The sequence below is a fragment of the Mesoplodon densirostris genome, chromosome 9 (assembly GCF_025265405.1).
Source record: "Mesoplodon densirostris isolate mMesDen1 chromosome 9, mMesDen1 primary haplotype, whole genome shotgun sequence".
In the NCBI taxonomy this organism is placed as follows: domain Eukaryota; kingdom Metazoa; phylum Chordata; class Mammalia; order Artiodactyla; family Ziphiidae; genus Mesoplodon; species Mesoplodon densirostris.
In genome coordinates, this window is record NC_082669.1 from 45,832,015 (window position 1) to 45,855,277 (window position 23,263).

General features: G+C 35.6%; 1 protein-coding gene across 6 annotated transcripts in view; it reads left to right on the top strand.

The window, feature by feature from the left end:
- The window catches only part of DGKB (diacylglycerol kinase beta), a 653,248-nt gene that overhangs the window by 210,475 nt on the left and 419,510 nt on the right, over window positions 1-23,263 (top strand). For all 6 annotated transcript variants that reach the window (XM_060107578.1, XM_060107580.1, XM_060107582.1 and 3 more), the window contains 2 exons: window positions 2,177-2,250; window positions 6,225-6,299. In XM_060107578.1, the coding sequence (XP_059963561.1) occupies window positions 2,177-2,250; window positions 6,225-6,299 (149 nt within the window). The remainder of the gene's footprint in view (window positions 1-2,176; window positions 2,251-6,224; window positions 6,300-23,263) is intronic.

Sequence of the window (23,263 nt, forward strand, 5' to 3'; positions counted from 1 at the left end):
ATTAATAAATATTTCCGAGAGTTATTCTAAAATATATTTTCAAATGAATATGAAAATTTGCCCAAATGAACTTAATGTAATCTCATGTAATGGTAAGCTGAATATTGAATTTTGGGACAATAATCCTAATTTGTATTTGGATTCAGATGTTATGTTTTGCTAAAATATTTTATTTACCTTGAGAATCTTCCCTCTCTTTAAAAATAAGGAATAACAATTCAAACTAAATGCAAAAATCAACTAAAATCCACATTTGTTAGTCTTACTTTTTGCATATGAAAACTTTAGGAGTTCTATCTGATTTTGTAATAGAATGAGAAGTAAAGGAAACTGAATACTAGTAGTCAGAGGTGTGTTTTGGTGTTTCTTTTAATGGGGGGAGGGGGATGTCACATTGCAAGTTTATAGCACAGTGTCTTAAGCTAGTAGGTACTTTCTGTCCAGTAGCTGATTGAGCACATGGAGTTCAGGGGAGAAGAGCTGAGGAGTTACTACAGATCCAGCTTGTCCATCTCATCTCCCAACTGAATGAGAGACAAATCAGGAACAAAACCCATGTGTCCTCTTTACAAGAGGAAGTAAAACAGAGTCAGAAAGAATAGATTGTAATGGGAACAAGCTGGGTAAGAGTATAAGAATTGAGAATATTTTACTCAACCTTCTCATATAGTGTGAAGATTTCAACAATTTCCCAGTGCCTATACTCATTAGAAAAATGGTATTTCACAAGAATTGGAGGAAAATATGTTGGTAGGGTATTTTAACTTATATTGTTTAAACAAAAGGAAGAACCTGATATGGTGAAATGGTTGTTTTTAGTCTTCTCATTAAATATTTCAGGTACTTTCTAAGGGAAAAATACCAGAGCAATGAAGGATACTTTGACTCTACTTTCAAAAAGTAAATTGATCTAAAACTTTTCAACATAATATTTAGAGGACTGCATTGGTTGCATATTTTTGTTATTAAAATATTATTTTATCAAAGTATGTTTAGATGGGAGTTCCATAGGTTTACACTGAATAGAAATACTCTTATTTAAAACAGCTTACCTCTTAACATTGAATTCAAGTAAAATACAAGTGTTCTCCTTTGCCACTCTATCAAAAACAGTTTCTGCCCCTGACTGATGAAGTGCTAGCACCTTACCTGCTTTATTTCTGGTGATACTTTTCACTACTAAATGTATATTTATTTGTTTGTTTCTCTTTTTAAAAAATATTTATTTATTTTTTTGGCTGTGTCGGGTTTTAGTTGCAGCACGTGGGATCTTCCCTGCGGCATGCGGGGTCTTTCCCTACAGCACGGGCTTCTCTCTCGTGGTGGCGCGTGGGCTTCCCCGCGGCATGTGGGATCATAGTTCCCTGACCAGGGATTGAAAGGTGCATTGGAAGGTGGATTCTTAACCACTGGACTACTAGGGAAATCCCTATTTGTTTGTTTCTTGTCTGTTTCTCCACCAGAATATAAGCTCCACTAAGACAGGCACTTTTTTTGGTTAAATAGAGAATGTATAGTGATGAAAGCAGTGCATGGCATATAGGGACACAGTCAATTTAATGGATTCCTGTTTAGCAAATAGACTGGATTAACTGGCATCTCTTCTCAAGCAGGAAAAGAAAGCATGGAGAAAACATTGTATAGATGGGGCCTCTGTCCAAAAGTGGCCTCAAACCATCTTATTTAGATTCTAGTTCACAAGTGGTTGGGAAGATGGATTTCAAATGTGCTATAAAGCTCTAAAGTAGGGATTGTCTATAAGAGTAGGGCTCACTTATACTTTGATCCCTTTCTTTTATAATCTTTTTTACCACCATAATCTGCTCTATTCTGGATGGTTCATGATTCCACGAATTGTACCTATTGTTTTCATCTCATAGCTATTGAGAGGTTATTCCCTTTTCATAGCTGCCTTCTCCTCTGCCCTATTCCTAGCTAGAAAATCACCTCTTAGTGGAGTGTGTATTTATTTTGATATATATGGAGTCAAAGCACAGGATTTAATTATGTTGCTAATTAGATCTGTTATCTATCTATCCTCTATCTCTCCACATTACAGAACAAAAGAACCATATTCTTGAATTTGCTAATTGACATTTGACGACTTAGAAATAACAGGGGGTTCTCTTTATATATAATATAAATAATTTGTCCACATATTCAACTTTTCTTCTAGATCACTCCTGTTCCTGGTACTCATCCACTTTTAGTTTTTGTGAACCCCAAAAGTGGTGGGAAGCAAGGAGAACGGTATGTTTTTAAAAATCACACTTATTTACTATGTTATAAATCTGTAAAAAGATAAACTAAATTTATAGTATAAAAACATTAAAAAATATTATACCTCATGGTTCACTAATTTTAATGTGAAATAAGTGTTGCTATCATCTCTATATAACAATGTATATTGGTATGATCTCTCCTTGTCCTTACAGTTGAAATTTTAATATAATAATGGCCTTTTGTAAATATTTTATTATCGTATCTCAGGTGTCTGAATTCTCTCTACCCTGCCTATCACCCCTAGCCATTAACAAAGAGGTTTACATACAGTGTGGCTCCATAAATACTGTTGAATGAAAATTGGTTCTCTAAATGGTTAACATGGTGACTTCAGGTAAATGATTGCCCAGTAGTTAGAAACAGAATTTATATCCAGCTTCTAGACAAAATATATTATAATGATTTTCTGCATGTTCATTTGGAGAACATGATGCTATATATCCTGGAGGAGCACAGTATATTTAATCATAATAATAATGAGCTGCATTATAAAGTATCTCAGTATTCATGTGGACAACAAAAAATTTTCCTTTTTGTAAAATTAATGATTAAATCATAATAGTTAATAAAAATCTGAAAATCACCACATTGAAGAGTAAATCTTATGTCCTTCTAAGAAGGATTGTCAGAAACAGAAATGCAGTTGTACCTGTCTTAATAATTTCTAGAACTCTTAACTAATTCCTGCCAAAAAATGAGCAATCAGATAAAAGCACTCACACAGACGCTATGATAATAAAAATAGAAATTTACATTGTGGTTTCACTAAATAATGAAATTGAATGTTTCCATGAATAAAGGAATTTTGAAAAGTAATTTCCTTTCCTACCATTTAACTTTCCAGCTTCATTTCAATTAAATGAAGAATGGTCATTTTCCATTCAATAAAATATTATTTCTGCTTAAAAAGTTTTCCCTTTTATCACTTTATAGTTATACTTTTAACTCTGCTAACAAGACAAGTTATTTTATTTTATTTTATTTCATTTATTTATTTATTTTTTTGCGGTATGCGGGCCTCTCACTGTTGTGGCCTCCCCCGTTGCGGAGCACAGGCTCCGGACGCTCAGGCTCCGGACGCACAGGCTCAGCGGCCATGGCTCACGGGCCCAGCCGCTCCGCGGCATATGGGATCCTCCCAGACCGGGGCACGAACCCGTATCCCCTGCATCGGCAGGCGGACTCTCAACCACTTGCGCCACCAGGGAGGCCCCAAGACAAGTTATTTTAAATAACTAGTGACTTAATAATATAAAATATTTACAGTGCTTTATTAAAGAGAACAGTTGCCTCACTTTTAGGTATATAAAATAATAAATAATGATGCTAAAATTATTTTCTCCTTTCCTACTCACAGTTTGTTAGTTGTATATATTATGGATATCTTGAAAAAGAAGTAAACTCTTCACAAAGTATTAGATGAGACTTAAATTCATGTTGGAAATTAGAAACAAATGAAGTATCAAGTGAAAAAAAATATATTTCAAATGGAAACATTCCCCACAAATTAAGATAATATTAATAATGTAGAATGACCCTTAATTGAATATCTGACTCCCTCTTCTCCCAGTACATAAAAATAATTTTCTTTAAATTAAAAAATATATATCTACAGATAGATACACTGAAGTCATCAGTAAATTAAATTTAATGGGGGATAGGGAGGATATTTGAGTGCTCCTATATGCACACCCACTTGTGCTTTGTCCTTTATACACTAACGGGCCATTCAAAGTCAAAAGAATTGTAAATATGTTTAAAGGAGATCTATTATTAATGCAGTCATAAATTCTCCTGAATGCATAAGAAGCATCTTTCACAAATAATGGAATTCTATTCAGGGTTTTCCCTTCAAAATATGTAGGTTTTCTTCTTTGATGTATTAGATAAGTAGAAAAAGGTAACAATTATATATTCACACATAGTTTCCCATACCAGTCAACAGGTGTGAAAATGTTCACACATCATTCAGACAGCAACACTTGAGGGAATCCAGTTTCTACTAGGAACTGGGGATGAGACAGAAGACACAGTCATACAGGGAGGCAGACACGTAAACAGATTTACTACAGTAACCCCAAGGCAAAAGCTAAGCTAGGAATGTTTAAAATAAAAGTGCTATGGAAGTTCAGAGGAAGAAATGATTGTCTCTGAAGACTCAGAAGTCTAGCTTTTGAGTTGGTTCTGATATAAGTAGATGTTTGCCAGATGAAGGAAGAAAAAAGACAGATGCGTGGAAGGGGGTGTGGTGTTTTGGTAGGGAACCAAGAGATATTCAGCGAGGTTGAAGTTTAAGAGAAAGGAGGAGAAAGACGAGACAAACTATTTTTTTTTTTTTTTTTTTTTTTTTTTTTTTTTTTTTTTCTGCTGTACGCGGGCCTCTCACTGCTGTGGCCTCTCCCGTTGCGGAGCACAGGCTCCGGACGCACAGGCTCCGCGGCCATGGCTCGCGGGCCCAGCCGCTCCGCGGCATGTGGGATCCTCCGGGATCGGGGCACGAACCCGTGTCCCCTGCATCGGCAGGCGGACTCTCAACCACTGCGCCACCAGGGAAGCCCAAACTATTTTAAACATAATAAAATATTTTGTGGGCTTCCCTGGTGGCGCAGTGGTTGAGAGTCCGCCTGCCGATGCAGGGGACACGGGTTCGTGCCCCGATCCCGGAGGATCCCACATGCCGCGGAGCGGCTGGGCCCGCGAGCCATGGCCGCGGAGCCTGTGCGTCCGGAGCCTGTGCTCCGCAACGGGAGAGGCCACAGCAGTGAGAGGCCCGCGTACAGCAGAAAAAAATATATATATATTTTGTAAGTAACTTGCCACTGGCAGGAACTTTTCATCATGGAAACAACGTGACTGTACTTAAATAGAAGTACAGAAGAAGGCTGAATAGGCAAGACTTTTACAGAGCTGGTGAGAGAACTTGTAAGGCAGTGAGAATAACCAGGTATGATAGACATTACTCAGTTAGAAGGTACAGGATTGTCCTCGATTTCAGGTGCTGGGGGAAAGGAGGTACTGAGAATGGCTCTAAGATCATTCTTGAGATGCTAGGTGATATCATTATTCAAGATCTAGAATGTGAGGGTATTGCACAAGGACGTGGGAGGATATAAGTAGATATTTGGAGAGTTTCAGTACACATAATATGAATATGTTAAGATATATAGTAATATTTTCACATGTATATATAAAAACTAATTTTAAATACCAAATATATTCCTTCACGTTTAATATTTTGTCTCAGAATTGTGATACGGGATGTGTGTGTACTTAGAAACATTTCTGTTGCATTTGTTATGCAAAGATTGAGTTCTTTCAGAAAAAAATGAATTGTTTAATATGTGCCTATAGAAATAGTTTAGCATTTTGTGATCTAGCTCATCAAGATGATTGTTTATGTGAAATAATTAAGCAGCTGAGGGCTTCCCTGGTGGCGCAGTGGTTGAGAGTCCGCCTGCCGATGCAGGGGATGCAGGTTCGTGCCCCTGTCCGGGAAGATCCCACATGCCGCGGAGCGGCTGGGCCCGTGAGCCGTGGCCTCTGAGCCTGCGTGTCTGGAGCCTGTGCTCCGCAACGGGAGAGGCCACAACAGTGAGAGGCTTGTGTACCGCAAAACAAACAAACAAACAAAAATTAAGTAGCTGAAGTCACAGTCTTTACTTTCATGCATACAGTGTCCAATCCCATTTTATATATGGGATAAATAACTTTCATCTCTGTTAGATTGACCCAATAATCTGTAAATTTCCCAAGGATCTATTAAGAGAAGATATTTATCTAATTGTATACTGATATTTTAAAATATTTATTTGAAATCTCATTAGCTAAATAATATTCAAAAGCAGGATAGAGAGTGTTCTAAATGCATGTGCATATTTAGAATAAAAATTTGGAGATATCACTAAATTTTATTCTTTCCTTCCATATTTTCATCTTTATAGAATTTACAGAAAATTCCAATATCTACTAAATCCTCGTCAGGTTTACAGTCTTGCTGGAAATGGACCAATGCCAGGGTAAGCCTATATATATTATTACCATTAATTCATTTAATACTAATTAATTAAATAAGCAGCCAGACAAACCTAGAAGTAATGTTATTCAAATACAGCAGCCAGATTAGTGTACAAAACAACGTTGAATATCAACTACATAAGAGAAACTAATGGAGGTGCTGTTTTTCACAATGGTCTGTTTCAATAAGATTTTCCTCCTTTCTAAATATTGTGAAGTAATTCTCATACTGCTAGTAGTAATGTTAATAAGAATAATCACACCACAGACATACACATATATTAGCTGGGTCCTTAAATTACTAAACCATCTATGTGTTAGAAGAACTGCTCTCCTTCTGTTTATTAAATATAGGACATAGATCTACTACAGAATAAAAAAAAATTTTTTTTAATTTTTAATTCTTCTGGTTAACAAAGAATAGAAATCATAATATGATTTTTTCACTTACTACTTACAAACTCTAATACATATCACTCTTTCATAAGATACTTTATTAATAGGCAAGATGTAGTGAAATACAATTATTTTTCAACAGATACCATATACTTTTGATATCACAAGTATGCACTGAAATAATTCATCATTAACTTGGCCTAGTTAACTAATTAATGTCATTTTCTTCCACTGATCTGATTTCTCTCTATCAACATGATAGTAAACATTAGACCAGATGAAGTAGAGAAGAGCTCTATAAATAAACTTCTTTAAAAAAACAAAATCGGTATGATTAAAATAAGTCTTCTAGGTTATTCTCAGAAATGAGAAACCAAATGTTAAAATTGTCTTTTAAATGCTCAGAATAAAATTTATGCCGTCGTATCTCATGTTAGATAAATGTAAATAACATGCAGTTAATTAGCACAGGCTCCCACAATTATACTCATCTTTTTCTTCCATTGCCTGCTACCTGTTGTCCAGGGCTAGTTTCCAAATGTTGAGCCATGATGTGTGGAACCCCCTTGCTGTAGAAGGCAGGCTCACCACAGGAATTTAGTTCAGAACACTGCCTTTGTCAAGCTCCAGACTCCACCAGGTAGAGGATCATGGTCAGATTATTGGCTAGGTGAGCCACATGCTGGAAGTTCCAGTCTGGTTAAAGACAAGAAAAAGTAAAGTCTTGATATTAACACAGAAGCTCAGTCAGGATGCCTCTTTTTTTGTTCTTTAATATTCTCTTAACTTCAAAGAAGTAGCTCTTAATCTGCAGGATTAAGGAATTTTGCATTAAGAAGTTTAGCTCCTCCAAGACCTCTGTAGCTTCACCAGATCTAGTAAATCCAGGATTTGCTTGTATTTTATAGTTAAACTAAATACCTAATGACTCTGCTAATTATAAACCTTACCATTTAACTACCCTGTGTCGTCCTGGTCTTTTCCGTGAACTGAGGGAATAGTACCTGCCTCATAGGCTAGTTATAAAATTAAGTTGGGTGTTACCCATGAAGCATATAAAAATGTGCTTACCACATAATATGCCCTCAATGACTGTTATTTGTTATTAATATCATTTATTAATTAATAATCAATAACATAATCACTTTGTAGCACTATGTAAATTTATTGCAATAACCTTGATTTTAGCCTTGTTTTCTCATTTCATTTCATTTTTTTCCTACTCCACTTTAAATATGTATTACATGTTTCCTTTTACTCTTTAACTGTTAGCCATCCTATTATCTTCTCTAGTTTAATATACTGAAAAATAAAAGTAATAAGTGTACTTGTACAATTCCACGCTACAATGAATATTATTTAGAAATTAACTTAAGGGCCCCACTTTAAGCACTACCACCTCTCAAGGATATTATTGTGAATTGTTTGTGCATATCCTCCAAGAACTTCTATAAATATAAAAACTACTGTATGTATAGAATGTATTCATATATACACAATGTATTCATATATAGACACACACATATATGTGTTGCATAGATAAATGGATTTTTTAATATAACTTAGACTAGTTTTTTTACTGCTCTGCAACTTGCTTCCTTTTACTCAAAAGCATATGGTGGATATTGTTTGAGTTCAGTAGATATTGATCAGTTTAAATGTTTTTAAGAACTGCACAGTATTCCATAGTTTTGTTAACTATTCTGTTATTGGGAAATATTTATATTGCCTGCACTTTTAAATAATTGGCATAATTTAAGTTAATGTCTATCTATTTATCTGTTTTTAGAAGCATATTCAAATATTTTCAATTTTACTTCTCAGGTTCTGCCAAATTACTATACAAAAACTTTGTATCAAATTATAATCCCAGCAGCAATATATAATGTTTTATTTCCCACGCCCTACTTTATTTATTTTTATTTTATTTTATTTTTTTTTTTGCGGTATGCGGGCCTCTCACTGTTGTGGCCTCCCCCGTTGCGGAGCACAGGCTCCGGACGCGCAGGCTCCGGACGCGCAGGCTCAGCGGCCATGGCTCACGGGCCCAGCCGCTCCGCGGCATATGGGATCCTCCCAGACCGGGGCACGAACCCGTATCCCCTGCGTCGGCAGGCGGACTCTCAACCACTTGCGCCACCAGGGAGGCCCCACGCCCTACTTTAAATTGGCTATCTTCAGTAATTTTTATTACTGTTAAATATACTAGGTGAAAATATATCCATATCATTTTTATTTGCATGGCTAATCAATTATAAAGTTGAATATGGCATTAGTTAGATTGACTTTTCTATAAACAACAGAAATATAATCTGGTTTATGATCCAAAATAGAGTTTACTGGAAAATTATGAAGTAGCTCCTATAATTAATGGAAAAGTGAAGAACTATGTTTCAGAAAGGATAGGAATCAGGACAATTTGAGGAAATTTTGACTAAAAAGACAGAGTCCGTAGGAGTTACTGCTACAAGAAATTGATTTCAATTGTTTCTGGTATTCTTGCTTCTATATTCAAAACTTTATATCCCCAGGAGAAGCATATTTATTAGCCTCTCTTGTTTCCCATGCCACAGCCTTGGCTACTTTGGGATGGAGCATCTGGACTAACAGTCCTGTCAAGACTATTATCTAAATTGTTTGTCTCCTCAAAGCCAAATGAGGATGTTATATAACCTGAGGATGAAAGATGAGTTCTCGGTGAGAATAAGCAATAGGTGTTCACCATGGTCCAACCATTGAGTTATCCAATATCTCTTCTTTTCTGAACATAAAAGTTGAAAAAAATACCAATCAACATATTGCTACTGCTAAATATGTAGCCAAAAATACACATCCTACTAAAATGTAGACAACCCCAAGTCTCATATTGTTACTATATCCAGCTTCAAGTCCTGGTTCTCTAAAACATCTCTGGAGATGACTATTTTCTCCTTTCCCTTCATCCATTTGGTCTCAATATACAGAAATGTAATGAGAAAATTACATATTTAACTATAAATATGAATTTCATTAAATGATATTCTTCATAACACAAAGAATAAAACACATGTAAAGTCTATAGTCCTGGTTTTACTACTGATTGAAAACTGTAGCTGAAATATAAAACATTTCTCAGCTTCTTGGAAATGTTTCCCCAGCGTAGTGACTCAAATATTTTTTTTTTTTTAATATGTATTTATTTATTTATTTATGGCTGTGTTGGGTCTTCGTTTCTGTGCGAGGGCATTCTCTAGTTGTGGCAAGCGGGGGCCACTCTTCATCACAGTGCGCGGGCCTCTCACTATCGCGGCCTCTCCCGTTGCGGAGCACAGGCTCCAGACGTGCAGGCCCAGGAGCCGTAGCTCACGGGCCTAGTCGCTCCGCGGCATGTGGGATCCTCCCAGACCAGGGCTCGAACCCATGTCCCATGCATCGGCAGGCAGACTCTCAACCACCGTGCCACCAGGGAAGCCCGTGACTCAAATATTTTTCCCTGATAGGTCTGAGATTTTGGTAGTATAGCTTGTATAGGGCTGAATTTGTTTCTCATGTGCCTTGAATGCAGGCATGGTAGTACCTCTCAGTATTAGTACTGTTTATCAGATATTTCCAGGTCTTCTGCCAGGCACTTGATCTTGATTTCAGTCCTTTCACCTTAGGTATTAAGAGTGGCTGTATGGCTTTCTCTTACAATAAACTGTGAGCAGAAAGTAAATTTTCCACTCTTTCTTTTCCTCTACCACAGTGTCCAGCAGTATTCAATATTGGCCTGTTGGTTAGCTTGGATGCCAGAGTGAAAACCACGCAAGAGAGCCCCTACCCCCAGCCCCGCTTACCCCACGTCCCTGTAGAATGGATGATAAAGAAGCCTCTGTGAGATTATGCCGCGAAGATTTTGGGTTGTTTGTGACTGTATGTAACCTAGCCCTTACAACTAAACCAATGATCGGAGTAGAGCTCCTATTAGTACTCCCTTTTCCCATCATATAGCAGGAAACCTAATTTCTCCATGGGAATCAGAGTCAGTTATACCAGTTAACATCCTATCTGTCTTTTTGCCTGTTAGTCTAGTGGTACGAGGAGCCTCAAAATGCCCACGTGTTAGCTTCAATTCAATGAAAATTTTACTGTCTCATATGCTAGCATTCCTCTTTGGTGTTAAAACATCTCATCCATAAGAGTTCAAAACCAAGGGAATGTGAAGCAAATTTGAAAGTGAATGTATTAGTCAGCGTTCTTTAGTAAAACAGACCAATAGTACATATGTACAGAGGGAAATTTATTATAAGGAATTGGCTCACATGCTAATTGAGGCTGACAAATCCAAATCTGTAATTTGATGTTCCAGTTTGAGTCCAAAGGCTGGCCAGCTGCTGTAGAACTAGGAAGAATCAACATCCCAGTTCAAAGGTGATCAGGCTGGAGAATTCTCTCTTTCTTGGGTTAGGGTCTGCCTTTTGTTCTATCAGGCCTTCAGCTGATTAAATGGGGGTCACCCATTAGTGAGGGCAGTCTGCTTTATGAAGTCTACTGATTTAAATGTTAAATCTCATCTAAAAATACCCTCGCAGAAACACTCAAAATAATGCTTGATCAACTTTCTGGGCATCCGTGGCCCAGCCAATTCGACACATAAATTTAAGATTCACAGTGAGTATTAAGTGTAATTGTAAGTTTCATTACCAAGCTTTACATTTAGGTTCCAGAACCATGTTTTCTGAATTGGGTAAAGCAGCATCGTATAGTTCAGAGCACATGATACAGCTGTTTGATCATACACCATTTAAGTGCTCCCACTGGTTCAGTGACTGAGTCTTTAGTAGGTTATTTCAGTGTTCTATGGACAACTGTTTCTCCCTGATAAAACATGTAAGAAGGCCTTTATGTCACAGGGGCATCAGCCCACTGTCTTTCTTCCTTCTCTGTGAATGGTATTCCTTGAAAGGAGACAGCAGTATGTGGGACACTATGGTAGTGGTTAAGGCATTCAGTAAGTCATTTGCTATGATCATTGACACAGGCATAATGGGAAAGAAAAGTCAATCCAATTGCTAGAACAAATGTCAGGTTAGGGAGGACAAATGGCTGCAGTTGCATTATGGAAAGGGTCCAGGGATTTTAGGCTACCCTTAAGTAGCTGGCTTAGGTTCCCTTGAGGTATAGCAACATATTGGAATTCACTAATTGGTTCATTTGATGACAGTTGAGTACTCCAGAGTCAGTACCTACTCTTCTTGTTCAAGATAAATTCATGTTGTTTATCCCTTCCAAAGCTTCCGACCCTACCAACGTGAACATGAGTGTTTTGAACATTCACTGGGAGTGACTAAGAAAGCATGCTAACTGGCATTTCTTTGGAGCAATTATACTCCCAATTATGGGTCCATTCTGAGACATTCACTTATATAAATTTTGCTTCCATCGCTAATTCTCCATTCTTATCCTTTCCGAGTCCTTAATAGTGTGAGAAATATTTGTTAGTCAGTACTATTGAATTGGTATGTCTCCTAAACTCTAACTATCTCTCTGTCTAGAAAAGGTAAACAGGACATTTTATTGTTTGAGATACTGCCCAGAGGTCAAACGGCATTCTTTTCTGTCCTCACATTATTCCCAGTTTATTTGTACTGCCATAGCAGGCTACCGCCAGCTACTTCTGATACATCATGGAGAGGCACTGGTAAATCCGTTTTTTTATCCTTAAACAGTGAGAATGGAGAACTCCCTATGAGGGCATAGGTATGGGTTGAAGGAGGTGTTGGGAGTATAGCTAGATTCAGGATATCTGAGTGGTGGGCCTAGGCACTTCAATTTCTTAAAAGCTCCCCAGCTGATTATGTGCAGACAGCATGGAGAACCACTGATTTAGTAGATTAATTACTATATAATAGGTATTATAGGCCATATTGATACGCTACAATTAGAGTAACTTCCCCATTAAATTTATAATAATTACTTTAAATTCTTAGACAAGCATTAGTTTTTTGCACCAGCAATCTATCGTGATCTTTGTGTTTCACATTTTTCAAATTTAGAAAAGAAGTGTCTCATAGGCCTAGGTTTGGCCACGTGCCTACCGCATTGTTTGGGTCAACGCCGTTGGTTTCCTTGTTTGATAGACGTACCAAAACTGTATTCAGCAGCATGTTTCCCCACAGTCAAATAAGGCAAAACCAACAGATGCTCCAAACAAGCATTCTGTCTTATATATACTAAACTTCTGATTTCTTATGTAAAGCGTATGCTCTTTTTTTTTTAACATCTTTATTGGAGTATAATTGCTTTATAATGGTGTGTTAGTTTCTGCTTTATAACAAAGTGAATCAGCTATACATATATCCCCATATCTCTTCCCTCTTGCGTCTCCCTCCCTTCCACCCTCCCTATCCCACCCCTCTAGGTGGTCACAAAGCACCGAGCTGATCTCCCTGTGCTATGCGGCTGCTTCCCACTAGCTATTGGTTTTACACGTATGCTCTTTTATTTGCCTATTTTCCTTTTGATTTGTCTTTTTTGTGTTCCTTTTAAAATCTTATTGTATAAATATTATCATCATTTTATATATGTTGCAAGTGTTTTCTTCTCATTTGTTCTGTGTGCTTTCAGTTTGTATATTTTGTTCTTTTTCTTGTCCATATAAATATATAAAATTTTCATTGCTAATTCTACACTGAATGATTTCTCAACTTTATATTTTAGAAGAACCTTTCCTCAAGCCAAAATTACTGAAATATTTTTATATCTTTTATTAATTTTTCATTTTGTTTTCAATTTCTAACCTTTAATCTTTACAGATTACATTTTTCTTAGAGATGCGTTGACAGACTAGGATGAGGTAGGCATGGAACATTTTTTTCCTTCAGATTGAAATCTAGCTGTCCCAACGAAAGCTGTTCATTTTCCACTGTTTCACCACTGATTTGATGTACTTTATATATGGTGAAATAATATATATGTTAGACTGTTGCTGCCCTTTCCTTTGCTTCATGGATCTATTTGTTGATTCTCACTGGAGACTGTTTTATATAATGTAACTCCCTAATTATTCTCTCAAAATTTAATGACATTTACTCTCTTCAATGTGTTGTTACTGTCTCGAGTTTTTAAAGTATGAGTTTGAATGGAATTGTATTGAATTTCTACTTTCATCTCTATAACTATGAGAATGCCCTGTTTTATATCTGATGCCAGTCCCCAGGCTGCATGCCCAGTGGTAGATGTGCACTTCTGTTAGAGAGCTGTTCCTCAGTTGTTATCCAGGAGGCAAACCCCCCAGGTAGCTCCTCTGAAATGGGACCCTGGTCAGGCTATGCTGTAATCCTTCACTTAATCCCATAGCTGACCTCACGTGTCGTAACTCTTCCCATCCCTGTTTCTAGCTGTGCCATCCCTGATCCTGGGTCAACCATGGAGGCAGAGGGTGCCTTTTGCATCAGTTCCCTTTCAATGTATTGCTTTCTAAGTTGTTCTCTTCTGTAAGGTCTCTTTACTACTCTAATTTGTGATTTAATTTCATTTCTATTCCTGGTTTATTACTTTTCCAATGCTACTATAGATACACTTTTAAAAAACTAAATATTTTATCTGCCACCCAGAGCCTGCAGTTATTCATTCTTTTAATTTCCTTTTTCCCCCATTGTTCCTCTTTACCATACCAAATTTTTAGATCTTTTTGTATGCCTCTCTTCTCTCATCCTATCTTTATTCTTCTTTTCTCCTCTCTCGTCCTATCTTTATTCTTCTTTTCTAACATTTTGTTTAGATGCTTTTCTTGATGTATCGAAACTCTGCTAATCCCTAGTGTAAATTATCTAGTAAATACCCAAACTCTCTGGCCCCTTCCCTTTTTATCTTTGTTTTCAATATAGAAATAGATGTTTATTTGTTTGTCTTTATTGTATCTCTTTAAATAAATCCTCTCACTCTGATAATGACTATTTAAAGATATCTGAAACTAGAGTCTGTATCATGTAAGTTGTTTCTTCCTGATGAAGCATATTATGATATAATTGAATGAATGGTTTTTAGGTATAAATTAGTTGCAAAAATGAAATATAAAACATATATCGCTCACTGGTCTTCACAGAATGAGATTTTTTTTCCTTCACAACATTAAAATAAATATGCACATCTCTAGCTGTTATACCAACTGCATATGCTAATGTGACTTATGAAAAGTTAATATCAAGTTTTTTGTATACTCGTGATATTGGTTGTTCCCTTCTGACTATCAGCTTCATGAAAGTACAGATGGCTTTTTCTCATATCATCCCTAAAATATTTAAGTGAAAAATAACAAGTATTTATTGAATTGAAAAAATATATAAGATAAATATTTTTAAATTATGTAAATTATTTTCCAGATTGTTCAGCATAGTGAACAATCACAACAATGAATTGTTTGTGAAATAGGTGCTTTAAAAAAATCTTTGGTTTCATATACCTGAACTAAATGTAAAACATATATCATTTAAAAAATAAATTTTAACAGTCAACATACAGATTCACATATTCCAAGTATCACACATATTTCCATAGTAAAGCCTTGGAATACATTCTCCTGTTAAAATAAATTTGTAATTTAGAAAACACATAACACATTCCACAGATTTCATTACTTTCTTAATTTAAAATATCATTTTATATAACAAAGTTTCTACCATATTTTACTTAAATAAAAACTCTCTTGAATCAGAACTATGACATATTACATATGTCTCTTGTTATGAAATCTTGCTGTGTCAGAGAGCTGAACAAAATCCTCAAAATGCTAAGAAAATGTTCATCAAAATTCAATCCAGCTCTACTGCAAATTTCCAGGAAAAAAAAATCGTTTCTTTGCTAATGTAAAAACAAAGCACTCCATTGACCCTTCCAATTCTAATGATTAATCATAAAATATGATGTAGATGATTTTGCAATCCCCCCCAATTAAATGTGTGAGCATAATTTTGTCTCTGCCTTGATCAGTGGAGTGACTGAGTTTGAGAAGCGATATATGCGTCTATATTAAAGATCAACATGTTAAATACAAGTAACAAAATCTATCATGCTCCTACAGTTAATAGTCCTATAACTTCTAGCCTCATGAAAGAATTTTGGGCATTACAAGTCTATAGTCACTTTCCACAAACATCAACAAATCGATTATTACTTTAAAGATGCTGAAAAATCTGAACTTTTGTTACTCATTTCACAGAGAAAAGAACAGCTCAATAACAGACTATAGATCCATGTGTTTTTGTTTAGAGGTGATTTTTTATCCAAATTCCTTGAACAGTCTAGAAAAATAACATTTTCTCCTAAGGTGGCTGTTGAAAATAACCAATGCATTTGTGTATATCCTTCTACCTGTTTCTTATTTTATTCTACAAAAGTCAAGTTTCTAATAAGTATCATAAACTATTTTATTTGACTATCCTCAGTTTGCTATTATTATCTAAGCCTGCCCAGCAAGCTCCCTGGCACAACTTTACTGTCAGCTCCAGGGAGTCAAATAACAGCATCTTACTAATGAGTGAAAATAAGAAAACTCATAGCAGATGATTATCTCAGAATCCTTTATTAATGATAATGTAGTAACATACTCCTATAATTTAATTAGAAATAATAACAGTGGACTATTGAATGTAGTCCACACTCAAACAGAATAATGATTCAACAACTAAGTAAAAGTGAAATGGTAGTTTAACAATAACAACAGCAATAAATATATATATAATAGTATTAGTAATATAAATTGATTCAGCATATGTTAATTCAATGACTACCAGGTGTCAGGAAAAAGTCTTAGCACTGCCAGTCCCCTATGAACAAAAGAAACATCACTTTCTGCCCTCATGGTCTTAGTGGAGGAAGACACACATTAAACTAATAAAATATACACATGTGAGCAGGGAAGGTAAACAGAGTGTATATTGGTAGTTAGTGTTCTGTGATGGTTATTTTAAATAGGCTGAGCCGGGAAAGACTCACTGAGTATAGACATGAAGGAGATGAGGAAGCAAGCCATTTGCTCATCACATAGAATAACATTTAAAGCAGAGGGAGGAGCATGACTAAAAGCATCATGATGGGAGAATATTTGACACAATTGGGGAACATTAGCAAGAAGGCCAGCGTGGCTGGAGCAGAATGGACAGAGATAGCATATTAGAATAGCACTGACGGGCCAAATCACATAGGGTCTTACAACTACTGTGACCATAATAATTAAGTTTACCCAGGACTCTTCTGGTTTATTTCTGGTGTCCCAGCATCCAACTCAATTTAGTATTAGCATAAGAATTTTGTATTTTTAGTTTAAGTATTATTATTCATGGGTACATTATAATAAACTTGAGGGGTTTGAGAGCTAATTTGCACATCCTGCTTCTGCTGTTATCCTCTAGTCAGATGTAAGACACATACATGTCCAGTGAACACAGTTCTCACTTTAACCTATAATCATTTCATCTAAAAAAGCAAAAAAACTTTCTCTTCCCAATCTTTCCCACATACAAGCAACAACTTCTTCTGAAATACAGTGTACAGAGAATTCAAAGACAAAAATAAATGTTCACTGAAAGACCTTGTTGGCCAACTGGTATACTTGTTATGCCAGTCCATTATGCTGTGGACTATGCCTGTCCTCTCCTTGTGAGATGCAAATGGGAACAAATATAGCAATCAGCATTGTCAGTGGAGATGTGGGAAATCACAGGTTAGATGTACATGAAATATGTGAGGAAGAGAAAATGATCAGTCCTGCCAAGAATGTTTAATGAAATTTGAACACTCTTCCTTGGTGTCTTACAAATTAAACAGGTAGTTTATAAATATTGTGTTATATTATGCATTTTTATTTTGCCAAAAAACTTTTCAGCAAATATATCTCAAAAATGAAAATGCATATTAAATGAAAAATTAAGTTCTGCATTTCTATGAATTTTTGTTTTAAAAAGTGTTGATGATGAATACATAACTTCTATGAAATATTTATCAATCTTTACCATCAGCGATGGGAACTCTAGTGATATCACTGACCATGTGGAAACCATAAACACAAAAATGCTAAAGAAGCATCAGTATCTGCCTCAAATTAATAGTGAATTCTCTGCTTGAAGGCAATCATTTAAACTGCAGAGAATTCCTTTGTATAACACTCTTTTAAGCATGATTTTTCATTTAGATCAAATGTGACTTTTAAATTAATGTGCATTTTCAATTTCAAGTTTTCTTATGTGTGTTGTAAGTGAAGTAATAGTTGTTAAGATTTTGGTCCACTAGCAAAAGAAGAACTTTAAAAAGATCAAGTAATGCCGTTTTTACATAAGAGTGATCAGAATGCTTTAAAAAGAAAATTCATTTATTGCAGTAATGACTTGAGTGCATGCAACTTGTGGACTCCCAATCAAGTTTTTGGAAGTTCATTTGGATGATGGTAAAACATTGGACATTATTGATCATGTTATCACAGACTCAGTTAAAAAGTTCTGCACTTAAGGGCCTCCCTGGTGGCGCAAGTGGTTGAGAGTCCGCCTGCCGATGCAGGGGATACGGGTTCGTGCCCCGGTCTGGGAGGATCCCATATGCCGCGGAGCGGCTGGGCCCGTGAGCCATGGCTTCTGAGCCTGCGCGTCCGGAGCCTGTGCTCTTCAACGGGAGAGGCCACAACAGTGAGAGGCCCGCATACCGCAAAAAAAAAAAAAAAAAAAAAAAAAAGTTCTGCACTTAAGATTCAATTATTTGTTCCTATGGTGATAATTGGAATACAGAGTTTGGTGGAGCACATCATCATGACAAAAATATGTGTTTTACTAATGTAAGAAACATACAGATAAAAGTATATGCTTTGCATTGATTTTGGTATGCACATAATTCATAATTGCTTTCAAAGACAATTTAATAGTCTGTGACTTACAATGAAGGCTGTAACTGTCAAGTTGTATGCATGTGCACATGCACACACACACATTCACAAATTATTCAGTCATCCTCTTATTGATCCTACAGGTGCTAATGGACCTTTTGGGGAAAAAAAAGTAAGACTCAAGTCTTAGGTCACTGAAGTAATGAAGTCTTTAACATTTCTACGGATAATACTATACCAAGTAGACTTTTTCAAATTACGCCCTGCTCTTCCATTTAAAACTCTAAAACTCAAGAAGCATGAAAGTTTAAGGCAATTTGATATAGAGACAATCAGCTTATAGAAATCTACAATTTGATCTCATCTTTTTATCTCTTCATAAATATGTTATTCAAAATTGTTCATATGAAAAGCCAATAAATGGAAAAATTTTAAGTATATCAAGCTAATTAATTATTATGTTTTTATTCTAGATCATATGATGTCATATCTGTGAGCTATCTTAAATTTCCAGTTTGTTGTGATTTCTTATTTTAAATAACTATTTATATATTCATATATTACATTTATATATTTATATATAATTTATCTAAACCTAAATTTATATACATTTTTTGCATATTTTTTCTTAAAGAGGGTTTCAGATTTTTCTAAACATCACATTCCACAAAACCAGTATTCGTCCCTGATCCTAATTTATCAATCAGAGGCCATGGCAAGTAAATTATTCTAACTTATTTTCCTTACTCCTACCCTTATGAACACATTGATATTCATACCCATCCTGACTTCCTTCCCTCTCACTGGATGAGGCATCTCTCCTCCTAAATAAGGTGTATTCAACTTCTGTTCTGGGTCCCTGTTCCTGTTGGTTCTTTGATACTTAATTTATTATTCCCACCCTCTTATTATTACGTCTTGAGCTGTTCCTATTCTACTGGCTTTTTAGCTCAAGTATGTAATCCCTTTTTAACATATGACTACTCTGTATTAAAATGATTTGGATTAGTTTATGAAAATGTAAACCCTTTTTAACATATGACTACTCTGTATTAAAATGATTTGGATTAGTTTATGAAAACATGTGCGATGATGAAAGTGTTATAATAATCACAAATTACAACAGGAATGGATAAAGGATAGAGGTTCAAGACCAAAAGGAAAACAGAAAAACAATTCCCAGGTCATTGCGGAGTTGCAAAAACATGAGCAACATGTGAAATTGAGGATACTCTCATTTTTAATTTGACAAATCTCTATGGAAATGTATAGCTACTTACCTTCTCAACTCTTTTGTCTCTTCACAACTACATTCTTAATAAAATGGGCTATTCTTTCACTTTTCCATCTCCTCTTCAGTGCAGTTGGGGTTTTGACTTTACTCTCCACTGACATTGCTATTGTCACTGATAAATTGCTAAGTGTTAAGTCACGTAGCTTTAGCTGTTTTCACCTATCTTAAAAGTCTCATCTCCCTGGATATTAGAAAATCAATGTCTCCTATCTCTGAGGTGCTGCTTATTATATATCTGGATACATTCTCCTTAGTCACTTCTTTTAATATCATTTTTTCTTAGAATTTCACACTCAGAACTTAGTTCATTTCATGTATATATGCTTTCTTAATTTTATAATAATAATAGTGATATGTTGGTTGTATGCTAGGGAATATGCAAAATACTATCACTTTATGAGTTAAGCATTTTCTTCATTTGCCAATAAGGAAACTCATGATCAGGGAGCTTAAGATTTGCTCAAGGTTTTAGACTCATAAAAGAGCAAATCCATGTCTGTTGTACTGCAACATGATCTTTTTTTTTTTAATTTATTGAAGAATAGTTGATTTACAATGTTGTGTTAGTTTCTGGTACACAGCAAAGTGATTCAGTTATATATATATATATATATATATATATATATATATATATATATATGGTTTGCATTTGCTAACCCCAAACTTCCAATCAATCCCTCTCCCTCCCCCTTGGCAACCACAAGTCTGTTCTCTATGTCTGTGAGTCTGTTTCTGTTTCATAGGTAAGTTCATTCATGTTGTAATTTAGATTCCACATATAAGTGATATCATATGGTATTCGTCTTTCTCTTTCTGACTTACCTCATTTAGTATGAGAATCTGTAGGTGCATCCATGTTGCTGCAAATGGTATTATCATTCTTTTTTATGGTGGAGTAGTATTCCATTGTATATATGTACCACATCTTCTTTATCCATTCCTCCGTCGATGCACCTTTAGGTTGTTTCCATGTCTTGGCTATTGTAAATAGTGCTGCTATAAACATAGGGGTGCATGTATCTTTTCAAATTATAGTTTTGTCCAGATATATGCCCAGGAGTGTGATTGCTGGATCATATGGCAATTCTATTTTTAGTTTTTTGAGGTACTTGCATACTGTTTTCCACAGTGGCTGTACCATTTTACATTCCCACCAACAGTGTAGGAGAGTTCCCTTTTCTCCACTCTCTCTCCAGCATTTTTTTTTATATTGGAATGTCATTTTTTTACAATGTTGTGTTAGTTTCAAATGTACAACAAAGTGCTTCAGTTATACATATACATATATCCTTTTCAGATTCTTTTCCCATATAGGTTATTACAGAGTATTGAGTAGAGTTCCCTGTGCTATACAGTAGGTCCTTGTTGGTTATCTATTTTATATATAGTAGTGTGTATATATTAATCTCAACCTCCTAATTTATCCATCCCCCCACACCTTTCCCCTTTAGTAACCATAAGTTTGTTTTCTAAGTCTGTGAGTCTGTTTCTGTTTTGTAAATAAGTTTATTCATATCATTTATTTTAGATTCCACATATAAGTAATACCATATGATATTTGTCTTTCTCTGACTTACTTCACTTAGTATGATAATCTCTAGGTCCATCCATGTAGCTGCAAATGTCATGATTTCATTCTTTTTTATGGCTGAGTAATATTCTATTGTATATATGTACCATATCTTCTTTATCTATTCCTCTGTCAGTGGACATTTAGGTTGCTTTCATGTCTTGGCTATTGTAAATAGTGCTGCAGTGAACATTGGGGTGCAGGTATCTTTCCAAATTATGGTTTTCTCTGGATATATGCCCAGGAGTGGGATTGCTAGATCATATAGTAGCCCTATTTTTAGTTGTTTAAGGAACCTTATGGTTTCCTTTGCTGCAACACAACTCTGTGTTCCTTCTTCTTATTCTCTTTTCATGATTTTGATCAAGTGTACACGGATTGCTTCCGACTATCTTCTTCCATCTCAGATTTCTCTGTCTATGTAGGTTTATTTGACTACTTAGTCTACATTTCCATGTTAATGTCCCATAGGTATCTCAAATTTCACATTCTAATACTAAATTCATTTTCTCACCCTTTTCTAAACCTGTTCACTAGCTTTATTCACTAACTTGATGAATGGAAAGATCATTCACTTTCCCATCCCCTCTGACAATGCATTTATTCTCCTCCAGTTATTCTGCATTAACTGTTTTCAAAACATTCCATAGCAATGTGAATCAGATGTTTTCTTGTCTGTCTGCCTTCTCAATTAAGATACCTGATGGCAAGGACTCTTATCTTGCTTTTGAGTCTCTGGACTCTAACCCAGTTCCTGATACACAGTTGTAGTTAATAAATGCATATTAAATAAGCGGATTGATGCAGGTGCTATATCATTCATAAAATTAGTTTTCTAGGTATATGGATTTTCCATGAAATGTATCTCTCTTAGGCATAGCTATTCTTTTGTATTTGATTCTAGTCAAAGTAATTTTTTTTTTTTTGTGGTACGCAGGCCTCTCACTGTTGTGGCCTCTCCCGTTGCGGAGCACAGGCTCCGGACGCTCAGGCTCCGCGGCCATGGCTCACGGGCCCAGCCGCTCCGCGGCATGTGGGATCTTCCCAGACCGGGGCACGAACCCGTGTCCCCTGCATTGGCAGGCGGACTCTCAACCACTGTGCCACCAGGGAAGCCCCAAAGTAATTTTTTTTAATAGATGTCTAGATGTATTTCCTAATTCAAAATAACTTCTTACTTCACATTTTAAAATTAACTTGGTGGAATGATCTGATGCATATAAAATAAAATTCACTAAGTATTCCTTTGTTTTTATTCACTCAAAAATGACTTCAAAGCATTTGATACTCATTTTAACACATTAATTTTCCAAAAATTATGTGCACCAGTCAAAAAAGGAACAAATATTTGGATTACTTTACAGACCTTATTTACTGACTTCTTTCTATTTTGTATTACACTAAGGAGAATATTGAAGTTATTTAATGACATAGCATCATAGGTTTCCCAAGAGTAAATATTCACTCATGTTTCTGTCTCTCATCTCTTTTTGTCATTTTTCTCTGCCTCTCTCTCTTTTTCTTCTAAAATACACATATGCATATGAGATGTTTTTGAGATTTCCAGAGATAAAGAAATTAATGTTTCAATTATTAATCGCTCATTGGGATATATATTTTCTCAAATACTCTGAAAGTTTTTCTGAATATGATGAGAACAGCATTAAATTTTATTGGGTTCATAATGATGAGTCCAAATAACATTTTGTTTATAACCATTCCACTGTTTACATTAAATGCCCCCCCAAATCAGTATAAATTCATCTTTCATACAATATCCTCAAAAGACTAGCCACATTTGTTGAAAGAGGTGAACTTCCTTATTTACCTAAACTTTGTAATTTATTGGTAAAATAGATACAAGATGGGAGGACAT